General features: G+C 40.4%; 1 protein-coding gene across 2 annotated transcripts in view; it reads left to right on the forward strand.

Annotated features, from left to right (window-relative positions):
- The first annotated feature begins 39 nt into the window (after positions 1 to 39).
- Positions 40 to 19920, forward strand: part of BPTF (bromodomain PHD finger transcription factor) — a 75922-nt gene continuing 56041 nt past the window's right edge. The window contains exons 1-2 of one of the 2 annotated variants that reach the window (XM_025196276.1): positions 40 to 296; positions 14892 to 15714. In XM_025196276.1, coding sequence (XP_025052061.1) covers positions 170 to 296; positions 14892 to 15714 — 950 coding nt within the window. In that variant the 5' untranslated portion in view covers positions 40 to 169. Of the gene's footprint in view, positions 297 to 14891; positions 15715 to 19920 lie in introns of those variants that run through there. The other variant, XM_025196277.1, reaches the window with a different exon arrangement.

Consider the following 19920-nt stretch of genomic DNA (forward strand, 5'->3'; position numbering starts at 1 on the left):
CGGCGGAGGCCGGGCTGCCTCGTCCCGCAGGAGCGCCAGCAAAGTGGTGTACGATGACCACGAGAGCGAGGAGGAGGAGGAGGAGAGCGCGGGGTCCGAGGAGGACGAGGAGGAGGGCGACCCCGAGGAGCACCCGGGGTCCGAGGACGACGGCGACGAGGAGGAGATCATGGAGGAGGAGGAGGACGAGGACGACGACGACTCCGACTACCCCGAGGAGATGGAGGATGAGGACGACGCCAGCTACTGCACCGAGAGCAGCTTCAGGAGCCACAGCACCTACAGCAGCACCCCAGGTAGCGGGGACGGGGACGAGGGAGGGTCCCGCTCCTCGCCGCCCGCCCGGGGGGAGACATGCAAATCGCGGGGGCTGGAGGCAGGGCACAGGTGCGGGCGGAGCATCCTCTCCCGGCTCCGGCCCCTTCCCTCCCCTCCCCTCCATCCCCCTGCCCAAGTATTGTCCAAGATGGAGGTTGCCTCGCTGCACTTTGGGGAGGGGGCCCCCCGCGCGAAACTCGCCCCCTAACTTCCCCAGGTGAGGCCGCTGCAAAGCCAGGACCAGGCTTGTAAAAGCATGGCGTGTTTGTGGGAGCCTCTTCCACCACTTGGACATGCCAATGCTTTCATTTAAAAAAAATGAGGGTTTTTTTTATAACCCCTAGAGCTTTTTTTGGGTGCTTGGAGTTGCTACTGCTTTCACTTAAAAAATGAGGGTTGTTTTTTTACCCCTGCTGCGGACCTCGATAAGCCCCTCGCGTGCTTGAAACTTGAACTCTCGCTCGATTGGTTTTTGTCGGTTGAGGGGGTTTCGGTTCGCAGTTCTAGTTTGCAGCACTTGGGTTCAGCGCCGATCCAGCTGTGCGTTTTAGTAAGCTGGTTGGGACACGGGCAGCAGAAATGGGTACGGTAGCATTCGACCAATTTGCCAGCGAGGTGTAGTGGGGAGATTGGCCGCTTCTGTGAATGTATGACACCAGATACGCTTTGTGGAGCGTTTGGGGAAGGAGGCACAGGTTACTAAAACACAGTTTGTTTTAATTCCTGGTGGGTTTAGTGGGTGCAGGCAACAGATGCCATCACGTGGCTTCGCTAAACTTATAAAAAAAAAAAAAAAAACACCCCACCAATCAATTCTTATTTTTAATTCTACGTAGTTTCATACAAATTATGGTTTTGCTTTTTGGTGGGTTTTTTTTTTTATTGTGAATTGGGTAAAAAATGTGATCACAAAGGGTTTATAGTCTGTTGCAGGAAGCATTGTAGTTCACCTGTTGCAGGAATAGTACTGTGATCAGTTTGATTTCCTTCCCGTAGTTCTTGCTTTAAAGAGGAACTGGCGTCAAGTTAGATGCCACTACTGCTGTAAGCTGCTCTTTTCTTTAGTTATGGTAGGTAATAGGGAGAAACCGATCTCTTCTCTTTGGTCTAGGGAAGTATTTTTGCCCTGACTTCACTGGCTAGGGTTAGGAAAAAAACCACATGGACCTAAGAAAATATGAAGTTTAGGGATGGGGAGAAGTGCTTGAGTTAGGTGGGTTAGGTGTTTTGACAAAGGACAAGTATTTATTCCAGTTATGTTGGTGGCATTTAAGTGCCTATGTTAAATTAGTATATTTGATTAAAAACTCCTATAAGTATGTTTTTATTTAATCATGTTAAAATTTCAATTACCATGTTAACCTTTAGTAATCTGAAATTTTTACATCCTAAACAGCCCTTTATAACAAAGTGGCCAAGCAGTGGCAAGAACTTCTGTCTGTCTTGTAACTTGCCTGCTATTAGTTCAGCTGCATGCTGGAAGGCTTTTTGTTAAGTTACTTTAACAGTTGTTTCTTTCTTTTTTCTTTTAAAAAAAAAAAAAAAATCATTATCTTCAGAAAAGAGGCAAGTGAAGAAAATGTCTTTTGCAAATGACACTACAAATTTTCAGCTTGGTTAGCTACAAGTGTGTCCAGTTCCTGCTAAACAGATACCTGTGTCACAAGCAGTACTGCTTCGAGATGGCAGATTGGTTTTATCCAAATCCTGAAAATAATTTTGGTGTGGTATATGAGCCGTCTCCACCTTGTAGGCTGGGTTTCCTATTTGCAGTTGAAGCACTTTGCCAGAGTAGTGGTGAGAAAAATGAGTGTTGCTAACCTGTGCCTTGCAGACCAAGTGTGTAGAACAAACCCTTCTCACTAGCCAAATCTGGATACTTAAAATCACATCCCACTTATGTGGCTGTTAGAACACTTGCTACGCAAATTATTGTGTCTGTAGGAAATTAAAAAAAACCCCAATAACTCAGAAATATCAATTTAGTTTTGATGTAAAGCTTGACAATTAGTAGATTCATTTACTGTAGGAACAACTGCTATCGTGTTATTTGCTCCTAAGCAACTATCCATCTTCTGCTGAGGGGCCTGCATATGAATCGGATGATAGAGGGTCTTCCTGTAGTTCAGCATATCTGCTCCAGTTCTTACACGTTCCTTATCCAAGTATGCTTTTATTGTGACTCTGACCTCCTGTCTTTTGGCAATCAAAGTTAGAGGTACACATCCAGGTGTTCCGTATCACACACACAACATTGTTGCGCCACCTCTCCACTGTAATTTTTTGCTTGAGATGTAAATGTACATATTAAATTATTTAAATACATCATATAATGTTAAACTATGCTCTTAAACAGGCCCTCTGGAAAAATCAGTTTTGTCATTCCCTCCATCTCTTACTGGGGTAACTCCTCCTCCTCCTCTGCAAGGAACTCCCTCCCTTCCGCCCCTTTTCCCCTTCTCCACCCAACCCAACCCTGGGAAAATATTTGCTGCTTGAAGGTCTTCAGATCTGGGTTTTGGCTACCTATATGAAAAGAGATGTCAGTATGGCTCACAAATGTTTGCATAGCAGTGGAGTTGCATAGAGTCAAAGGACTTGCATGTATACACATTTTTATTAAGTTTCTGACTAAGGTTCAGCCATTGTGAAAATACATGTAACTATAGGCCATTATCTGCTTCTGAAACCAGTCCAGTTACCGGAGACTTTTTAGCAGCAGAGTAAATTGAGTCTACTGGAGAGGCATTGCATCTTACTGTTTTTACTATCTAATGTACTTTTATATAGCCAGAAAATTAATTAAAGCAAAGCATTTAGGTGTGATTTTTAAGGTGTATAAACTACATGTGGTGTTTAGTGACATCCTAACTGGTCCCATACTTATGGGTAAGGCTTCCTGGAAATTTTGAGGGAATGTTTTTCATTGGCAGGAAAATTCTTGGTTGAAGTGGAACGTTTCTGAGAAATGTGCCAATTTCAGTGATGTTTCAAAATGGAAAGAAAACTCCCCAAACTCTACTTCTAAAATATAAACAAGATGCATTTCTTTGACAGAGCTTAGTCGTACTTGCAAAAGGTAAAATGCCTCCTAGGAAAGAAAAGGCCAGGGAGGGCAGCTGTCTCTAAGGAGCTCCTAGGCTTCCAGAGCAGCGTGTAATTAAACTGGGAGTGAACCCTTATGTTGAGGGTGTTTGTGTACAGGCCCTAGATGTGGAAGAAAATCCAAATCCAGTTTTATTTTGGTACGTTGATTAACCCGACTGATGTATATAAGAGTTGTATGAAATATATTGTGAGATCTGCAGCCCAATACAAGCACTCTCTTCCTATTAGATCTTAACAGAAAACCTCTTTACTTCTGAAGTCTGAGGTCCAGGTTTTGCTACAGCAGTTCAGTGTATTTCAGTGTTCGCTTCAGTATCTGAAACAGGCCAGGGAACACCCATGTTTTTCCCTGTACTCTTTCAGGTACTTCCTCCACCTTGCAAAAAGTGATCGCACGCAACTCTGAACAGTCTCGGCAAATAAGTGACAAAGGATTAGAATCCAGCCAGGCTAGCGAACGTATGAAATGATTGTTCTTATTTGCAATGAAAAATAAGGTGGCCGAGAGAAACCAGAATGAATTGTCAGCTTTTTGTTGCTGAAAGTGTCTTGCCTTGTCTCACGATCACATTTGGTGTGACACTACAGATGCAGTTCTCTCTCTGTAAAAATGAAGGGAACAGCTGGGTTCCTCCATGCAAGTTCCCCAGCAGGGCTTTGCATCTTCCTTCCCACCTGGCCACCATCATCTAGATGTGTTAATTTTCCAGACCTCCTGCAAAGGTGATTTGTTTTCCAGTATGTCTGTAGTAACAGAATATGGAATATAAGTTAAAAGGACAGTTTTGACTGTCAGGTAATTAATATAAAGATGTCAGTAGTTCTTATGTCATGGTTATCATTTTATAGTGAATTATTGTGTATCCAGTTAAGTATTTTACTAAAGAGGGGCTGGATCTCATTTGTGGAGTTTGGTATTTTTGCTAATGAGTAGGATACACTGGCTTTTATAAATGCCACACCATTTTACTGCCTAAGATATATTTATTCATATTCTCATTTTTTTAAATATTATTTTAGAAAATCACAAGTGACATTTTATTATCTTGATGTCTGACTTTTCTTGTGATTTGTCAAGCTGGTTTTGAGGGAAATTGGGATTAAATTAAAAATCCACAAAACATCATTTTTAATTATCTACTACTTGTGGTAGATATCTCTGGAAAAAGTAAATTTATAAAAATGATTTGCTTTTTAATAAAGGTGGTATTAGTTTGTAAATTCAACTTGTGTATTGCTGTTCAGCTGTTCCTCTAGGGTTTTAAAATTGGTCGTTCTCCGTCTCCAACACTTCACTTTTATTGGAAGAGGAAAACGAGCTTTCTTGTTTTTCAGGTCTCAGGCAGTTTTTCAACTCTGAAAAAGCTTGTAATTGAATTGAAATGGCTGGAAAAATTAAATGAAGAAATTATTTTCTTTGTGACTGCAGAAGTGGGGTTTGTTGTGATGTATTAAGCTGGCTTAATACATCCACAAAATCTGGTTTTAGGTGCTTATTCAGAGACTTCCACTGGCTCAGTGGGCTGACTTCCTTTAAAGAATCATCAGCCAATCTGTGCTCCCCGAATGCTCCTTTCTAATGTAATTATTTTAGTAGATATAGGCCTTGGCACAGATTACTGAAATCTTCATAAAAGCTTTTTTAATAGCCTTATTGAAATAACTATCATATTAAAAACAATTATTTATTTTCTAATCCACTTTAGTAAGCTCTAACATCCAAGGCTTTAGAACAAATTTTGAAGAAAAGAATAATTTAAAAAACATTGAAGAAAATGAAAGTGAGATAAAATGAAATGTGAATTTAGCAAAGGTAGATCAGATTAACCCAGTATCTTTGGTGAAATACCTTTTTTTTTGTTTTTCTTCAAATAAGGTAGATCTCATATATGTGGTGTTCAGTGAAAGATTTGATATGGTGTCACGTGGGATATTTAGTTAAGCTAAAGGAAGTGGTAATCGGCTAAAAATATGTAAGGGAGGTAAGGAGCTGGCTATGGGGTAGATGACAGTAGCTAGTGGTGAAAGGGGAGGTATCAGGCTGGTAGTAGAGTTCCCAGGATCATTCTGTGGAGGAACTTTAAAAGTGTCACTGACCTTATCCCAAAAGGTAGGTGCATGCTTATGAAGCTGGCGGAGGATGCACAGTTGGGATGTACTGTTGGAGAACCAGGATATGGAACAGCGAACCTGGCATAACAGAAATGGAGTACAGTTAAATAGCGTGAAGTAGAAAGTCATGCGTTTTAGAAGCTAATAAGAGTTTTTGCTAAAACTGGGAATTCATCCATTGGAAACAGCAGAAGTGGAGAAGTAACCTGGGTATGTAACGATTGGAGACGGGTAATTCAACTGTATTAGTCTGATCAGGCAGAAGGAAGGGTAGATATGCACCTTATAGACCAGGGGCAGGCAAAATCCGGCCCACAAGCCGAATCCAGGCCACCAGACACTTTCATCTGGCCCGCGGCACCCACCAACGAATTGTACCCCTCCCAGCCCTTCCGCCCATGAGGGTGGGAGCAAGGCGCCCAGGCATGCATACCCTGTTGCACCTCGCTCCCATCATCGTGTCTGGGGGCAGAGCTGCAGCCGGGCAGGAGTGGAGAGCGTGGGGCAGGGGCTGGTGGCAGCGTGGAGCTTGGGTGGGCAGCATACGGGTGGGAGGGAGGGCAGGGACTCCCCCACACTCCCCCCACCATGGCACACAGCCTTCACTGGGCTGCCAGCGGGCCCCATACTCACACAGCACAGGAGGGATGCCCCATGCTGGAGCTGACTGCCACCTCAGCTGACTCCAGTGTGTTGCGCTTCCCTCCTGTGCCCCGCAAGTGTGGGGGCCCGCCAGCGAGAGGCGGTCTGGGGGGGCTCTGCTCCTTGTCACGGTGTGCAGCGCTGCCCCGCCAAGCACCAGTGCCTCCACCTGCTGCTGCCCCATGTGGGGGTCCACACACCTCCCTACCCTCCCTCACCTCACAAGCACCACACACCCAGACCCTGTCCCCATAACCCCCCAACATGCCCTATGCCCCCCATACACAGCCACACCTTCACAAACCACACACATACACCCCTATACCCCACCACACACACACTATACCAGACTAAGAATTTATGTTTGAGTTATCATGCAGTCACCTCTATATACACTGCAAACACAAATCGTGACATATTTTTTGTAATAAAATTCAAATACGTTATAGTAGTTGTTTGACTATAGTGTATGATTTGGTTTTCTTCTGGCTCTAAGATGACAACCCCCTCCCCAAAAAGGAGTATTTCTGGGGGGGGGACGACGGGGAGAGGGACTTCTGGTGGCAAAGGTCAAGGGGTGGGGGAAGGGAACTTCTGCTCCCAAGATGGCAATCAGGGTGGGGCAACTATCAAGGGGCAGGGCTACCCATGTGGCCCTCAACAGCTCATCAGACCTCATTAAGTGGCTCTCCACCTGAAATAATTGCCTGCCTCTGTTATAAATCAACTAAATAAGATAGAGAGCACAAGGGGAGGGGGGAGAGGGGCAAATTGCTGAACAAGAAAATATCCACAAACTGGATTGTGTTAAATAGAGTTTAAGCTGGGACCACAGATTCTTATCCCGTTACCTGGACTAGTTTTTGTGACCCTTTCTTCCTATGGATTATTTGCTTGTGTGCTTCTTCAATCACCGTCTCCCTTCCCCCAGTCTCCTTCTTCTGCCTCTTCTTTTCCCACCTCTTGCGCTCGGATCACTCAGTCCAGTGTATACACTGTTCTAGGCTATCCTTTCACAGCATCTGATAAAGTGAACTCGAGTTGTGAAAGCTTGTGCTCTATCTTAGTTTATAAGGTACATATCTACCCTGCCTTCTATATTATGAATGATCACAGGGTCATGATGATGTAGCTATGAAAAAGGTGTGATTGTAGGATTGCAACAATCAAGATATTACGAGTAGGAATAGAGGAGGATTAATGCCTTTGTACAAGGCAGAGGAGAGAGTTCATTTGGGAATTTATCTAATTCCAGTTCTCCATTTTTAAGAAATATGAATTCCAGCTGGAGCAGGTGCAAGGGAATAACTAGTAGAATGATCAGCAGAATGAAGAGCCTGTTTTGGAGACGCTAAAGAGTTTGGCTTGCTTAGTCTAGCAGAACAAAGGCTGTGGGCTGTAATGTGTTGCTTTCTGCAAATATGTTGGGAGAAGAACACTGGGGAGGGAAAAGAATTTGTTAAGCTAAAGAGCCATGGTGGTGCAAGTACAAATGGTTATAAAGTGATCATAAAGAAATAGAGGATGGAAATCGAGAGGTTTCTAACCATCTGAGGAGTGAAGTTCTTAAAACAGCTTCCTAGTAAGAAAAAAAACAAACTGCTTTTAAAATGGAGTTTGAGAATTTCATAGTGGGAACAACATGACGTGATGGTTTGTAGTAGCAGGGAACTGTGCACAGGAAGCCAGAGTTCCACTCTACTCCAGCCCTCGGTTTCTGAGTTTGATCTCTATTCTAGTCATGTTGGACAAGCATCTACATTAGAAAATTTATAGTCAGACTTGGTAGTAATGGACAGTCTTGATGGTGATCTCACACAAATGCTGAAGATTAGATGATGATGGTTGCAGCTTTTTTCTTAGTGCCTATTTTGAAGGGTTGCATGCAGCATTCCCTCTAAGCTCTGTGGCTGCACAGGTGCACCTGGAAGCGCGGCATAAATGCACCCGCGTGGCCACACAGCTTAGAGGGAATGCTGGTTGCATGTATTTTTACTATATGTATTCAAAAAAGAAGGGGGTATAAACCATGTAGGCAAGCTTTCAGTGGTAGGCTTTAGATGCACAAAAGTGGGCGTTACGTGCCCCTTGAGATCTGAGGAGTTTGGGTTTGGAATTTGGTTTTGGGTCCATCTCTGCTATCACTGTTTAATAGTCTTCCTCTTTTCATAGGAAGAGATGGCTCATGAAGATTCATTTATTGTCATTTGAAATGAAGCTCCTTTTTTTTTCCCCCCCCCAACCAGCTAAGTTACTAGAATTTTATCCTTACAAAACACTTGGTTCCAGCTTTAAGTAGACTTCTGCAACTTATTTATGAGTCGTAATAATAATGCAAAACAATTCTTTATTCTCCAGTCCACCTGTAGGTGTAGTATTATATACTTGTGCTTTTTTTTTTCTTTACCGTTGGTCTTTATGGTTCTCTTTAATTATTCCCTCTACGAGGAGATGTGCAGACCTTCCGTGCTAAGGAAACAGAGTGGGACTAGGAAGTAGCAGCTTTGATAAGTTCTTGTTAGTGTTCTTAACTGTTATACCAGACAAGCAGTCCTTCAGGAAATGAAGCTCTCATATAATTGGGGAAAGGAATAATTGTGAATTTCTCTTGAGGTCTCATTTTTAAAGGGAAAATGATAATGGTCAACTTAGGTTATTCTTACATACACCTATTTTTCACATTTCCTTTCACTAGGGAAAACATCTGCATCTTTTAGCTGCTTAAAGTTAGTTTGTAAGGAAGTGCTTGTCACTTTCTAATCTAAAATTGAGTGACACAAAACAGTTGAACAGTGCTGAGTTTTGCAAAGCTCAGACCTTTCAAATTGGAAAAAACTGCAGTTTAGTAGGTTCATATGATACTTCTGTAATTATTACTATTTAAATCCTGGGTACAATGGAAACTGCACAGTTTAATTCACTGCTATTGCAATAATCTCTCTTAACCAGAGAACAGACAAGGATGAGGAGTGAATAGAAAAGGCTACTTTATCAGGTAACCTTTCTGGTATATTAGCAGGTTGCAATTTAAGCATAGTGTCCCCAAGGGGTAATCTGTACGGTATACTCAGGGTAGAGATACCTGAGCTTTGAGAATGAGCTAGCTTTAGTAATGGAATCAGTCTGGTTGCAGCAGCATGGAGGTAAGCATGTGATGACTTAGGTTGCTTCTTCCAGCACTGCTGAAGCTCTGAAATGTTTCGGCTTTTTCCTCATTTTTCTCTTCAGCTGCCCAAGATACTAACTCTGCTGTTGAAAAATATCATGATCTAATTATTCCAGGTTAAAAACTGTGAAGACAGTGAACTTGACTTTAATATCAAAACAGGGGCTATAACTCCTTGGCTAATTTCATGTGTAATTAAAAGCATACACTCTTAATTTAAATTAAGCTGTCACTTAACTTTGAGCACTGCAGACTTTAGGAAGTTTTTACCAAGAAGTGCATGCATCCTTTTCTAGAGTGTAGATTATAAATTACTTCTGGGAAGTTTGTCGTTCTTTTTCCTGACTGACTTCTTGAGATCTCAGTTCTGCGCTAAATGCACCAGCCAGACTAGTTGTCGTCTCAGTCTCGTGCGCATGCATGCTGTGGCAGAGGGTGCAGTACCAACTATATGTTGGTACAGGCACTCCTCACTTAGAGTCGTCCTGGCTAACGTTGTTTTGTTATTATGCCACTGATCTATTAGAGCAGTGGTTCGCAAACTTTTTTTTTCACAGGCCTCTTGAAAATTGCCTAGGATCTCGGAGGACGCCTTAATCTCTGTCATCAGAAAAAATAAATCGAGTGTAGGGCCAAGTACAGATATTCTCAGTTGTTCTGCAACCTTTCAGCGGACCACCTGAATGGAGCTCGCAGACCACAGTTTGAGTCTGAGCACCTCTGTATTGGAGAATATACTTGTTTAAAGTTGCTCAATGCTCGGTTATACCGTTGTTTGGCCACTGCCTGCTAGTAGGTAACTATTGTGATGTAATTGGATTTGCTTAGCATTGTTTCGCTTAGTTGCATTGTTCAAGAACGTGACGTTAAGCGAGGAGTAGCTGTAATTGGCAAATGAGTCTGAAAGCATACTTAAATACCGTGCAGCTAAGATGTTCATGTAAGGCATGGGTGTTGCCTGTCCTGAAATGTTCTGTACCAGTGGTGCTCAACCTTTTGACCCCATGGCCTAGAGGAGTGTTGGGACCTGTAGCCTGGCACTAACCCCTCCTTGTCCCATGTGCTGGGGTTGGGTCTGAAGAGTCTGAGGCCTGGCACTACCCTGGTCCAGGACCTGCACACACTGAAATCTGTTGTGCAGGGGCTGGGGCTTTCCACGGGTCCAGAAATTTGGCAGTGGAGGAGTGGTACCACCAGACCCTTGGGGAGCCCTGCAGACCAGATGACATGGTGCCATGGGGTGGGCAGGCGGGCTGAGGGTTGAGCACCCCTGTTTTATACCATTGGATGCTTTTCTTGTCTTGTTTTGGAAGCTACCCTACATCAGTATGGTTAAGTTGAGATGATGCCGATGTCTTTAGGAATATCAGTACAATGTGAGATTGGTATGAGTTGAAGTGGAACTCATAGTAGTGTTAGGGGAGCTTGGTATATGTGGCTGTAAACAGATCAATTATAAAATGAAGTGTTACGATACAGGAAGTTCAGTCAGAGCAGCAGAACAGTATGTGTCTAACATTACCTCATGCAACAGATTTTTGCTCAGTGTTGAGCTCCCTAGATTTACTGCTTTTTGGTTCTTCCTGTTTTTTGCCAAAGCAAACTAGAGACAGACAAACAAATATCAGCAGATACCTGACTGCTATTGGCCAATTAATTGAAAACTGTCCTGGATTTGTCAGTAGTACATTTACTTTGCACAGTTGTTTCAGATATTATCAGGAAAGACATTTTAACTTCTGAAGATCATTGGAGACCATAGGGTCATTAGGTAAATGAAGCATTTCAGTAGATGATAGGTGATGGAAATGCAGGAATGTAACTTTAAGGGTTGTATCATTTAATACACTGACATGGAGTATTTACTTACGGTACATGTGGTGCAAGGTTTGAAGTCTTAGCATGCCATTTGCCTTGGCCCAACAACTGTAACAGCATTCTTCTCAAGAGGAAGTATTAAGGACATTTTGAATCCCCTCTTCTTTTTCTGGAAGTACTGGAGAAGGAAAAGGTGAGGGCTGTTCCATTTTTAAGAGTCTTTTGATTGGTGTGAGCTGGATATCCCATTTTGTCTCTTGGGCAGTTGATGCAGAACAGTAGAGAAGGTATGTACGCCTTCCATTTCTCCTGCTAGAACAGTAGTAGTTACCTTGGTTTCTGTGGCAAGTCTGAAGCTTCCAAGGCAGCAAATGCTAAAGTATGGGAGGAGGTATGTGATCCCTTCACTTCTCTTCAGTCCATCCATTCATTTCCTTTGTTTGTTCACTCCTGAACTGGCTGAAACAGAATAGAGACTTCATGTTTTGAGATTCTGATGATTCTTGATAAAGATGGAAGGTGATCTAGATCGCTCGCTCTCTCTCTCTCACTCATAAAGCTTCTTACTCATCTCCTACAGCACACTTTTATGGTAGAACAAGGAAGTAATTTTGCTCAGGATTCTGAGAATAAAAGGTATGCTTATTTGTAGATCTTAGTTTGTGGTGGAAGGGCCCCTTGAAAAATATCAGTCACCGCAAACCATGCACATCTAGTAGGGCTGTTTATCAGGCTGTTCTGATTGTAAGGAATTATAGTGAAGCTTCAGGACAATAAGATAGATTGAAAAGATGCATGCTTTTGCCATTGCTTAAGTTTTTGTATTAAAATGACATTCAAGTTTAAGCATAAGCAATTCTGAATCCCAGCACTAGAATTGAGGGGTGTATTATTTTTTGTTGTTGTTGTTGTACTAGCACTTTGTCTGTGACTGTAAAATTTGTGTGTTCTGGTGCATGCACCATGATTATACATTTTTCCACTGACTTACGCAGCTGTTTCCTGAAAGAATGCTACTGTGCCCTTTCATTTACTACAGGGTTACATCTCTAGCATAACTTAACTTGGAAATTTATGTTTATACACTGCTTAATCTCAATCCATTACCTCTGTAATGGAAACATCTGGTGTTTCATTTTTTATAGCATTTGAGTGTCTAATTCAAAAATTCTTGTGTAAGATTTTCACTTTAACAAATGTTAATACGTTTACTTCATTATAATCTCATTTCATTTCATTGCTACTTTAAAACTGAGAGCAGCATACCTTCTATAACAGTGAATTTTTGTCTAATTTCCTCTTTACAAACTGATGTGATACTTGATTTTACTTTTCCTGTAATAGAACCGTCTCGCATATACATCTTCTGCGGATCAAGAAACACCTTAGAAATAGGTTTTCTTTCCTTAGTTTTACTTTTTCTTTTAGTATCGCATTAAAGTTTAGGTGGCTCTTTCTAACTCATCAGATCAGGCCTTGTGGCTTTTCAGTTACGTCTGCATTAAACTCCAGTGTTGATAGCTGCTTGCTTTAATAAGGAAAGTGCATTCAAATACAGTGGCCATCATTTGGCCTTGTGAAACTGAACAGGTATCACTCAGGATGTAAACTGACTTGCCAGATCTTGTTGGTGCTAACACATAAGAAAAGAGCCCATCTTGACTTTCTGATGTTGAAGTTAGTCTTTGCAGAGTTGATAAGAGAAAGAAGTGTCTTGTAAGCTGAGTGTATATTTCAACTGGGATTCGGTAACAGAAACGCTGAATCTCCATAATGACACTTTTACTCACTTTTAAGGGTAGAATTATGTTGTGTGAGAGCTGTTGTATAAACTCTAGCTTTTCCCATGAGGTTTACAATGATAAAACTTTATATTCACAGTTTTATATGGCCCTGTATTTTAGGGTCAGCAAATGTCATTTGGAAAATGCATCAAATCTATTGATAGATACATTTGAAATTATTCTTACGCATAATTTCACTTCCTAATTTTCTGTTTGATTTTCTCTGTAAAAAGAAAACAAACAAAAAACCCCTTTTCTTACAAACTTCAGCTCCACAAAATGTTGACATGTGTTAGTTTAGTTATTGACCAAAATGTTGGCATGATTGAGATTGGTGCTAAGGAAAAGAGATTTCTGAAATAAGTTTTCATTTTGATCTTTGGTTTTAAATTAAGGCTCAGTTTTAATAACATTTTTAATTCAGTAAAAAAATAGACAGTTAACAGTTCTGGTGAGTGCGTTTGAGTGTTCAGACTAATTTAAAACTATTGCATATAGCTGGATTCTTTTTAGTTAAACTAGCTTGTGTTTAACACAAGGTTCTTTAAAAAAAAAAAAAAAAATAGGCTTTTTATTTTCATATAAAGCATCATAAAACTTCCCTTAAAGCCTTCTCTGTATGACAACTCAAGCAGTGGAGATGTGGAAAAAACCTTACAAAAGTTGAACTGATTATGCCCTGTGTTCTCCTAAATATTTAATGTGACCTTTTTGGGGCAGATGTGTGAAAGAAGATCTACAATGTGTGTCTAGAGGAGAACTCTAATTAGAAAGCTAGTTATTCCATAATTCCCACCTCTTGTGGGGAGTACTCTAACTTGCCTTTTATTGAAATGTTGTTTTTCTGTAAATTTTGAAAGCTCAGCCCCTTCTGAAAGCACAAGGGAGAGAGCACCTCTTCCTTTCTCTGCTCCAGAGTTTTCTGAAATGTAGGTGGGTTTTTGTGAATTTGTGCTTTGCTTGGCTTGTCACTTTGTGGAAACCTTCTAGGTAGTAACTTTCAGCTGTGGCTCTGCTGCTGCTGTATTTCACAAGCAGCCACAGAATGAAATTGAAACATTGGTCAGTTCTACTGTTGGCTTATATCTCTGTTGCTACTGAAAATTTAAATGAAAATCCTGTTAACTTCATTCTTGAGTGATTCTAGAAATAGCAATTGTTGCTATAGGTCCAGACTCAGGAGGGTCATATCAGTGCATATTTGCAATCATTTCTTTATCATCATAAGGACTGGAAACTTTTTTTTTTTTTTTTTTAAAAAGGAAGAAAGAAAGAAAGAAAAAAAACCCCCTAAGTACTGGAGAAATAATGGCAAGTGTATGAATCGGGCTACGGACTTTCCTACGCACCAGGGGTCTGCAATTTATTTGCAGTGTGGGGCTGCTTTAACATAGCTAAGATTAAGAATTAAGCTTCACGTGTGAAATTTTAAATACAGCTTTGGAAAAGAATACATTAGGCTGAATAAAAATGAAAGATTGCGTGGGTGTTTTGGCTAAGGATGGCATTATATCTCTGTATTCATGTTCTGTAGTTGTTTTTTGGGGGGGAGAGGTTCTGAGTTGCTTGTATTGAATTATTTGAGCTTGAATTCTTCAAATCTAAGTTCTACATATTTTAAAAAGTAGACATCAAAGTTACTTTGCACATGATAATTTCTAAATGTAATTTTTATTCGTATTTAGACTTTGAATTAATCTTGTGACCTAGAGTCTAGATGTTACCATTTTATTTAATGTTTTTAAAATTCTAGGTAGGATTAATATCCTGCAATACTTGAAGATGCACTGTATTTAGTTGAATATAGCTCTGGATAAAACATGAAATTTTAATTTTTAGTTGTTCTGGGGGAAGGTTTTTGACATGTGAAGCAAGTTGGTAGTAGGCATGCTATAGTATGCTGGCTTGTGACGAGCAAAACTTACTGTTGCTTTTACTTACAGGCAGAAGACGACAGAGAGTGCATCGTCCTCGTTCTCCAATATTGGAAGAAAAAGACGTCCCATCTCTCGAGTTTCCTAAATCCTCAGAGGACTTAATGGTGCCTAATGAACATATAATGAATGTTATTGCCATCTATGAGGTACTACGGAACTTTGGCACTGTTTTACGACTGTCTCCTTTTCGTTTTGAGGACTTCTGTGCTGCTCTGGTAAGTCAAGAGCAATGCACACTTATGGCAGAGATGCATATAGTGCTTTTAAAAGCAGTTTTACGTGAAGAAGACACTTCAAATACTACCTTTGGACCTGCTGACCTCAAAGATAGCGTTAATTCCACTTTGTATTTCATAGATGGAATGACGTGGCCAGAGGTTCTGCGGGTATATTGTGAGAGTGACAAGGAATACCATCATGTTCTTCCTTATCAAGAGACAGAGGACTATCCTTATGGACCAGTAGAGAATAAAATCAAAGTTCTGCAGTTCTTAGTGGATCAGTTTCTTACAACAAACATTGCACGTGAGGAGCTAATGTCAGAAGGAGTTATCCAGTATGATGATCATTGTAGGGTTTGTCACAAACTGGGGGACTTGCTTTGCTGTGAAACTTGCTCAGCTGTGTACCATTTAGAGTGTGTGAAACCACCTCTTGAGGAGGTACCAGAGGACGAATGGCAGTGTGAGGTCTGTGTAGCACATAAGGTGCCTGGAGTAACTGACTGTGTTGCTGAAATCCAAAAAAATAAACCATACATTCGACATGAACCCGTTGGATATGACAGACACCGACGAAAATACTGGTTCCTGAACCGAAGAATTATTATGTAAGTAAATCCAATCTTTCAGCATGTTCTAAATAACAGTAGGTTCACATATAGCTTAAAATGTATTTTCCTGCCAGTATTGTTGCCATCATACAGGTAATTCTTTCATTAATACAAGATCTACAGTTGCTGTCATCTTTTGTAAGTAGGTTTCTAAAATCTGTAATCCATCTGTATAGTTTCTCTAGAATAATTATTTCAAGACTCTACTATTTAAAAAGGAAAAAATGCAGTACCTGCAGCTGAGTCCTAATGTGCAGCACAAAGCTACCATGTAATGACACAAGTTCAGGGAAGGGAATGGCATTTCCATATAGGAAAATACTCTGGCTTTGAGCTTCTGTAAAGTTGATTAGAAATAATAAGAGACGACTTGAAAAACTTATGAAAAATAACATGACAGCATCTTTCTTAAACATTTGGAACTTCCTGATAATTTATCTTGGTCTAGTCTAGTTGCTTTATAACAGCATAGAAACCTAGATTTAGGAACATTCCCTAATGCAGGGGTAGGCAACCCTGGGCACAGATGCCAGTGTGTGGCAGTCAAAGGCATTTTGTTTGGCGCACATGCCTGGGGCAGATGACGGGGAAGGGGCCAGGGCTGCACTGCCACAACAAGGATTGGGCACCTCGTGGCTCCCCCACCATGTGCTCCTGGCATGCCAGCATTTTACAAGTTGAGGTTGCAGGTGTTTTTGGCACTCTCCCCAAAAATGTTGCTGATCCCTGCCCGAATAGATGGTTTAGCTTGTGTCTATTGTTACTATGTTGGTAGGTTGCAGGGTTAAAAGAGACTGCTAGTAGAAACCTGTGAAGATCACTCGCCATTTCTCTCGGCCGAGAGTGCAGTGATGAAGATCATGTAATTATGGAAAATAATCTCGAGGGGTTTAAAGGGGAAATGAATGAAAACACATGCATTTAAGCAGTCTACCTATTTAATAGGATGTCCTGCACGATGCCTTAGTGTTGGTTGGTTTGGAGACCCTAATATAATAAAGATGGTTAATGATAATCTTCTACCATGCATCCTGGGAGCCCAGAGTACCCTGTTTTCTTTTCTTTTCCTATCTGAAAACTTAAGTTTGGAATTGTAAGCAAGTATTTCTCTACTAATAGAAAATAAGTAGTAGAATCCTGGGCCCTGCTGGAGTTCTAATGTAGTAGTTGTGATAATTGAAGAGAAACACAAATGTGTTAAAGAAAGTTTAGAGAAATTATGAAATATTGGAAAAATAAAACAGCTAGCAGTGAGTTGTATTACCTTCTCAAACCATACTTTTCAGCATTTTATCTCACAGAAAATTATTCATGAAAGGATACATTAACCAATCTGTTTTACAAAACTGATAAAAATGCATATTAAACTATTAGTCAGACCCTCCAGGAGAGAGATTCGCACAGGGATCACCCCTATGACTGACTTGCAGGGTACAAGCCACCAAATATCCAGGGAACTCATTTGTAGCCTTCAGAATACACAATCTTTTTTTCCTGAGCCCTTAATGCATAATAATTCTTGACGTATCGACTGTTCTTGAGATTAAATCTACCAACGTTATCATTTTACATTTTAAAAATGTATTACTTTTCTCCTTAACAATTGTGAAATAATAGTTGTGTTTCAGTTATAATTGCTATAAATTTTCTACATCATAATTGTGGCAATAGCTGCAGTTGGTTTCCTGCATCTTTCAAAAGATGAACTGCAGCCTTTAATGCCTTGTTAAAATTTCTCAACATAATGGGACACTCAGCCTGATCTTGTCAACATCTTTGTTATGTGTGTAACCCTGATCAGCTGGGGCTGCCTTCTGTTTCTAACAAGGTGCATTGCTTGATTTGTCAGGCTTTGAGCCAAAGCTGTTCCCTTGGCTCTTGAATATGGGAATTTTCCACTAGTAATGGATTATTTTCTAAACTCTGCTCTTGGGGTTAAAAAGGTAGAAGGGACTCTCATACGAAGAACAGTATTACAGTCATTCATTTAAATGGACAAAATTCTTAAATTCTGATTTGCTAGTGACGAAAGGTATCTGTGTTTTTAAGGATTTCTTAACATTTTCCCTTTTTCTCAAAATTTGACATCACAATTCCTATGGAAGCATGAAATCATAAATTCAGGAACCTTAATTTCACTACAAGATTAAAGAAACTGGTGCAGTTTCTACTTTCCGTCTTGCACTTCTGTAGTTCAGCATAATTCATACCCCTGGATCAGAGTTCCTAGATGCCATAGTCCAATAATGTCAACTCTTCTATTTAACCCAGATTAAATTTTAGTCTTTTCCTCAAGGGCAAAGTACCTAATCTTTTTTTCCCGGTGGTAAAGTTATCTGTTTTCAATAAAGCAAGCCTGCATATTGGGGGAAAAAAAGACGTGCACTTTTGTTGTCTGAAATTCGGGAGTTGGTCCATCTGTTTTTTCTCCACTTTTCAGACTTCTTCCTTCCCTTGGAGAAAGGGGTTGAGGTGGAAGAATCTGTGACAAATGTTAAAAAGAACTTGTATCCAAAGTAACTTTTCCAGTGAATGTGAGTTTTTTGTTCACCTTTCTGTCCAAGTTTATGCTGTATTAGCATAAACTTTTATACATTGAACTCATTTAAATACTTCTGTATGCATTTATTTCTAAATCTCATACAAGAAGTTCTCCCAGTTTTTGTGAATGCACAGCTATATAATTAAATTTAGTATTTTGATATACTAAGTAAAAACTGTTGTTGAAATAACCAAGTTTCAATCTGAACATGTGCAAGGAAGAGATTCTCTAGTTTTCGTTGTAAGAGATCATTGGTGCACACTGTCTTGATGTACTGGATCTGCTGATCCAAGAGCAAGCTTAAGCTTTCTTGGATAATTAAAAAATAAGTTAAAGTGTACTCATTAAGAGTATCAAAAGTGCTATTTAGCATGAAGGAAATTGTCTTACAGGAAGGATAATGAGTCTTACAGCTCTCTTTGCCTGCCTGCTGGAAAGGATACTGCTAGCAGTTAAAGAGGCGAGAAGAGCAGTAGATTTAGAAATGAAGAATTTAAAAGGCTAGAGAGAGATAAGGAGGCAACTCTTAAACTTTGAAAATAAGAATCATGAGAACTAACTGACATTCACTTATCAACTGAGAGGATAAGCTGTTCTGCCAGTCTTTGGAGGGGAACTGAAAAAATAAAATGGGTTACAGTTGTGTTAGTAATCCCCTTTTATTTTTTTCTGAGTAAATACACTTTTTTTCTAGTTGCATAATTATCATTTTCCCGCAACGTTTTTGTAGTAATATCTTACTGTGGAGGTGCCTTGACAGCAATAGATTACTTTCCCCATCAACAAATAGAGGCCAATGTGTAAGATATGAGCTACCATGGGAGGATGGCAGCCAAACATTAAATGTGTTTACCTCACTGCACACAACACAGATTGGTGATGTAGACATTCCTTGTATTACTTAAATGTTCTCTGTAGAGCAAAGACATTTAGCTTCAGTAATATTAAAGTATTTGTCCTGGCAGGAGGTGGGGGTCTGACCCCTGGCTGGCTGGGCTGACCAGGCACAATTTGCACCTGGCGGTCACTATCTACAAGTATGTTTGATCACACTTAATGACTCCACCCTAAGATAGTGGTGTAACTGACAGTTAATTAAAATTGAGTTAATTTACTATGCCCTAGTATCGGTGCACATGTTGACAGTGATGCTTTTCTGCAGAGCTAATTAGCCAACTCAGTAAAGTGCACGTGTAGATGCTCCCAGTTTGCATGAATGTGACATTTTCCAAAGTACCTTGACAAGCATTAGTCTCTGTCTGTTGATTTTTAAAAACCAAAGTACAATGTCAAAAGGGATGACTCCATCATTTTTAATACAGTAACTCTATTAGCTGTATTTGTGCTAACGCACACTTGTACTTTTCCTTATTACATTTTACTTTGCTGTAGTTTAGGTCTTGGAATTTTCCGTTGGAGAAGCTGCTTAACCAGAGTCTCTGAAAATGAAGAAGAAATGAGAGACAAAATTGTTAGGATTCACTGAGAACTGCAAGTCAAGTTCCCAGATAACTTTGCAGCCTCTAAATCCCTCTGTCAAACATAGTTATTATCATTAAACATTAGAGGGATACTGTTTTTTCTTTTAATAAACACAGATTGGAACATTGATGACATGAGCCAGGAAATGTCATGCATGGAAGTCAACACCGCTACCCCCC

Source organism: Alligator sinensis, unplaced genomic scaffold (assembly GCF_000455745.1).
Source record: "Alligator sinensis unplaced genomic scaffold, ASM45574v1 scaffold282_2, whole genome shotgun sequence".
NCBI classification, from domain to species: domain Eukaryota; kingdom Metazoa; phylum Chordata; order Crocodylia; family Alligatoridae; genus Alligator; species Alligator sinensis.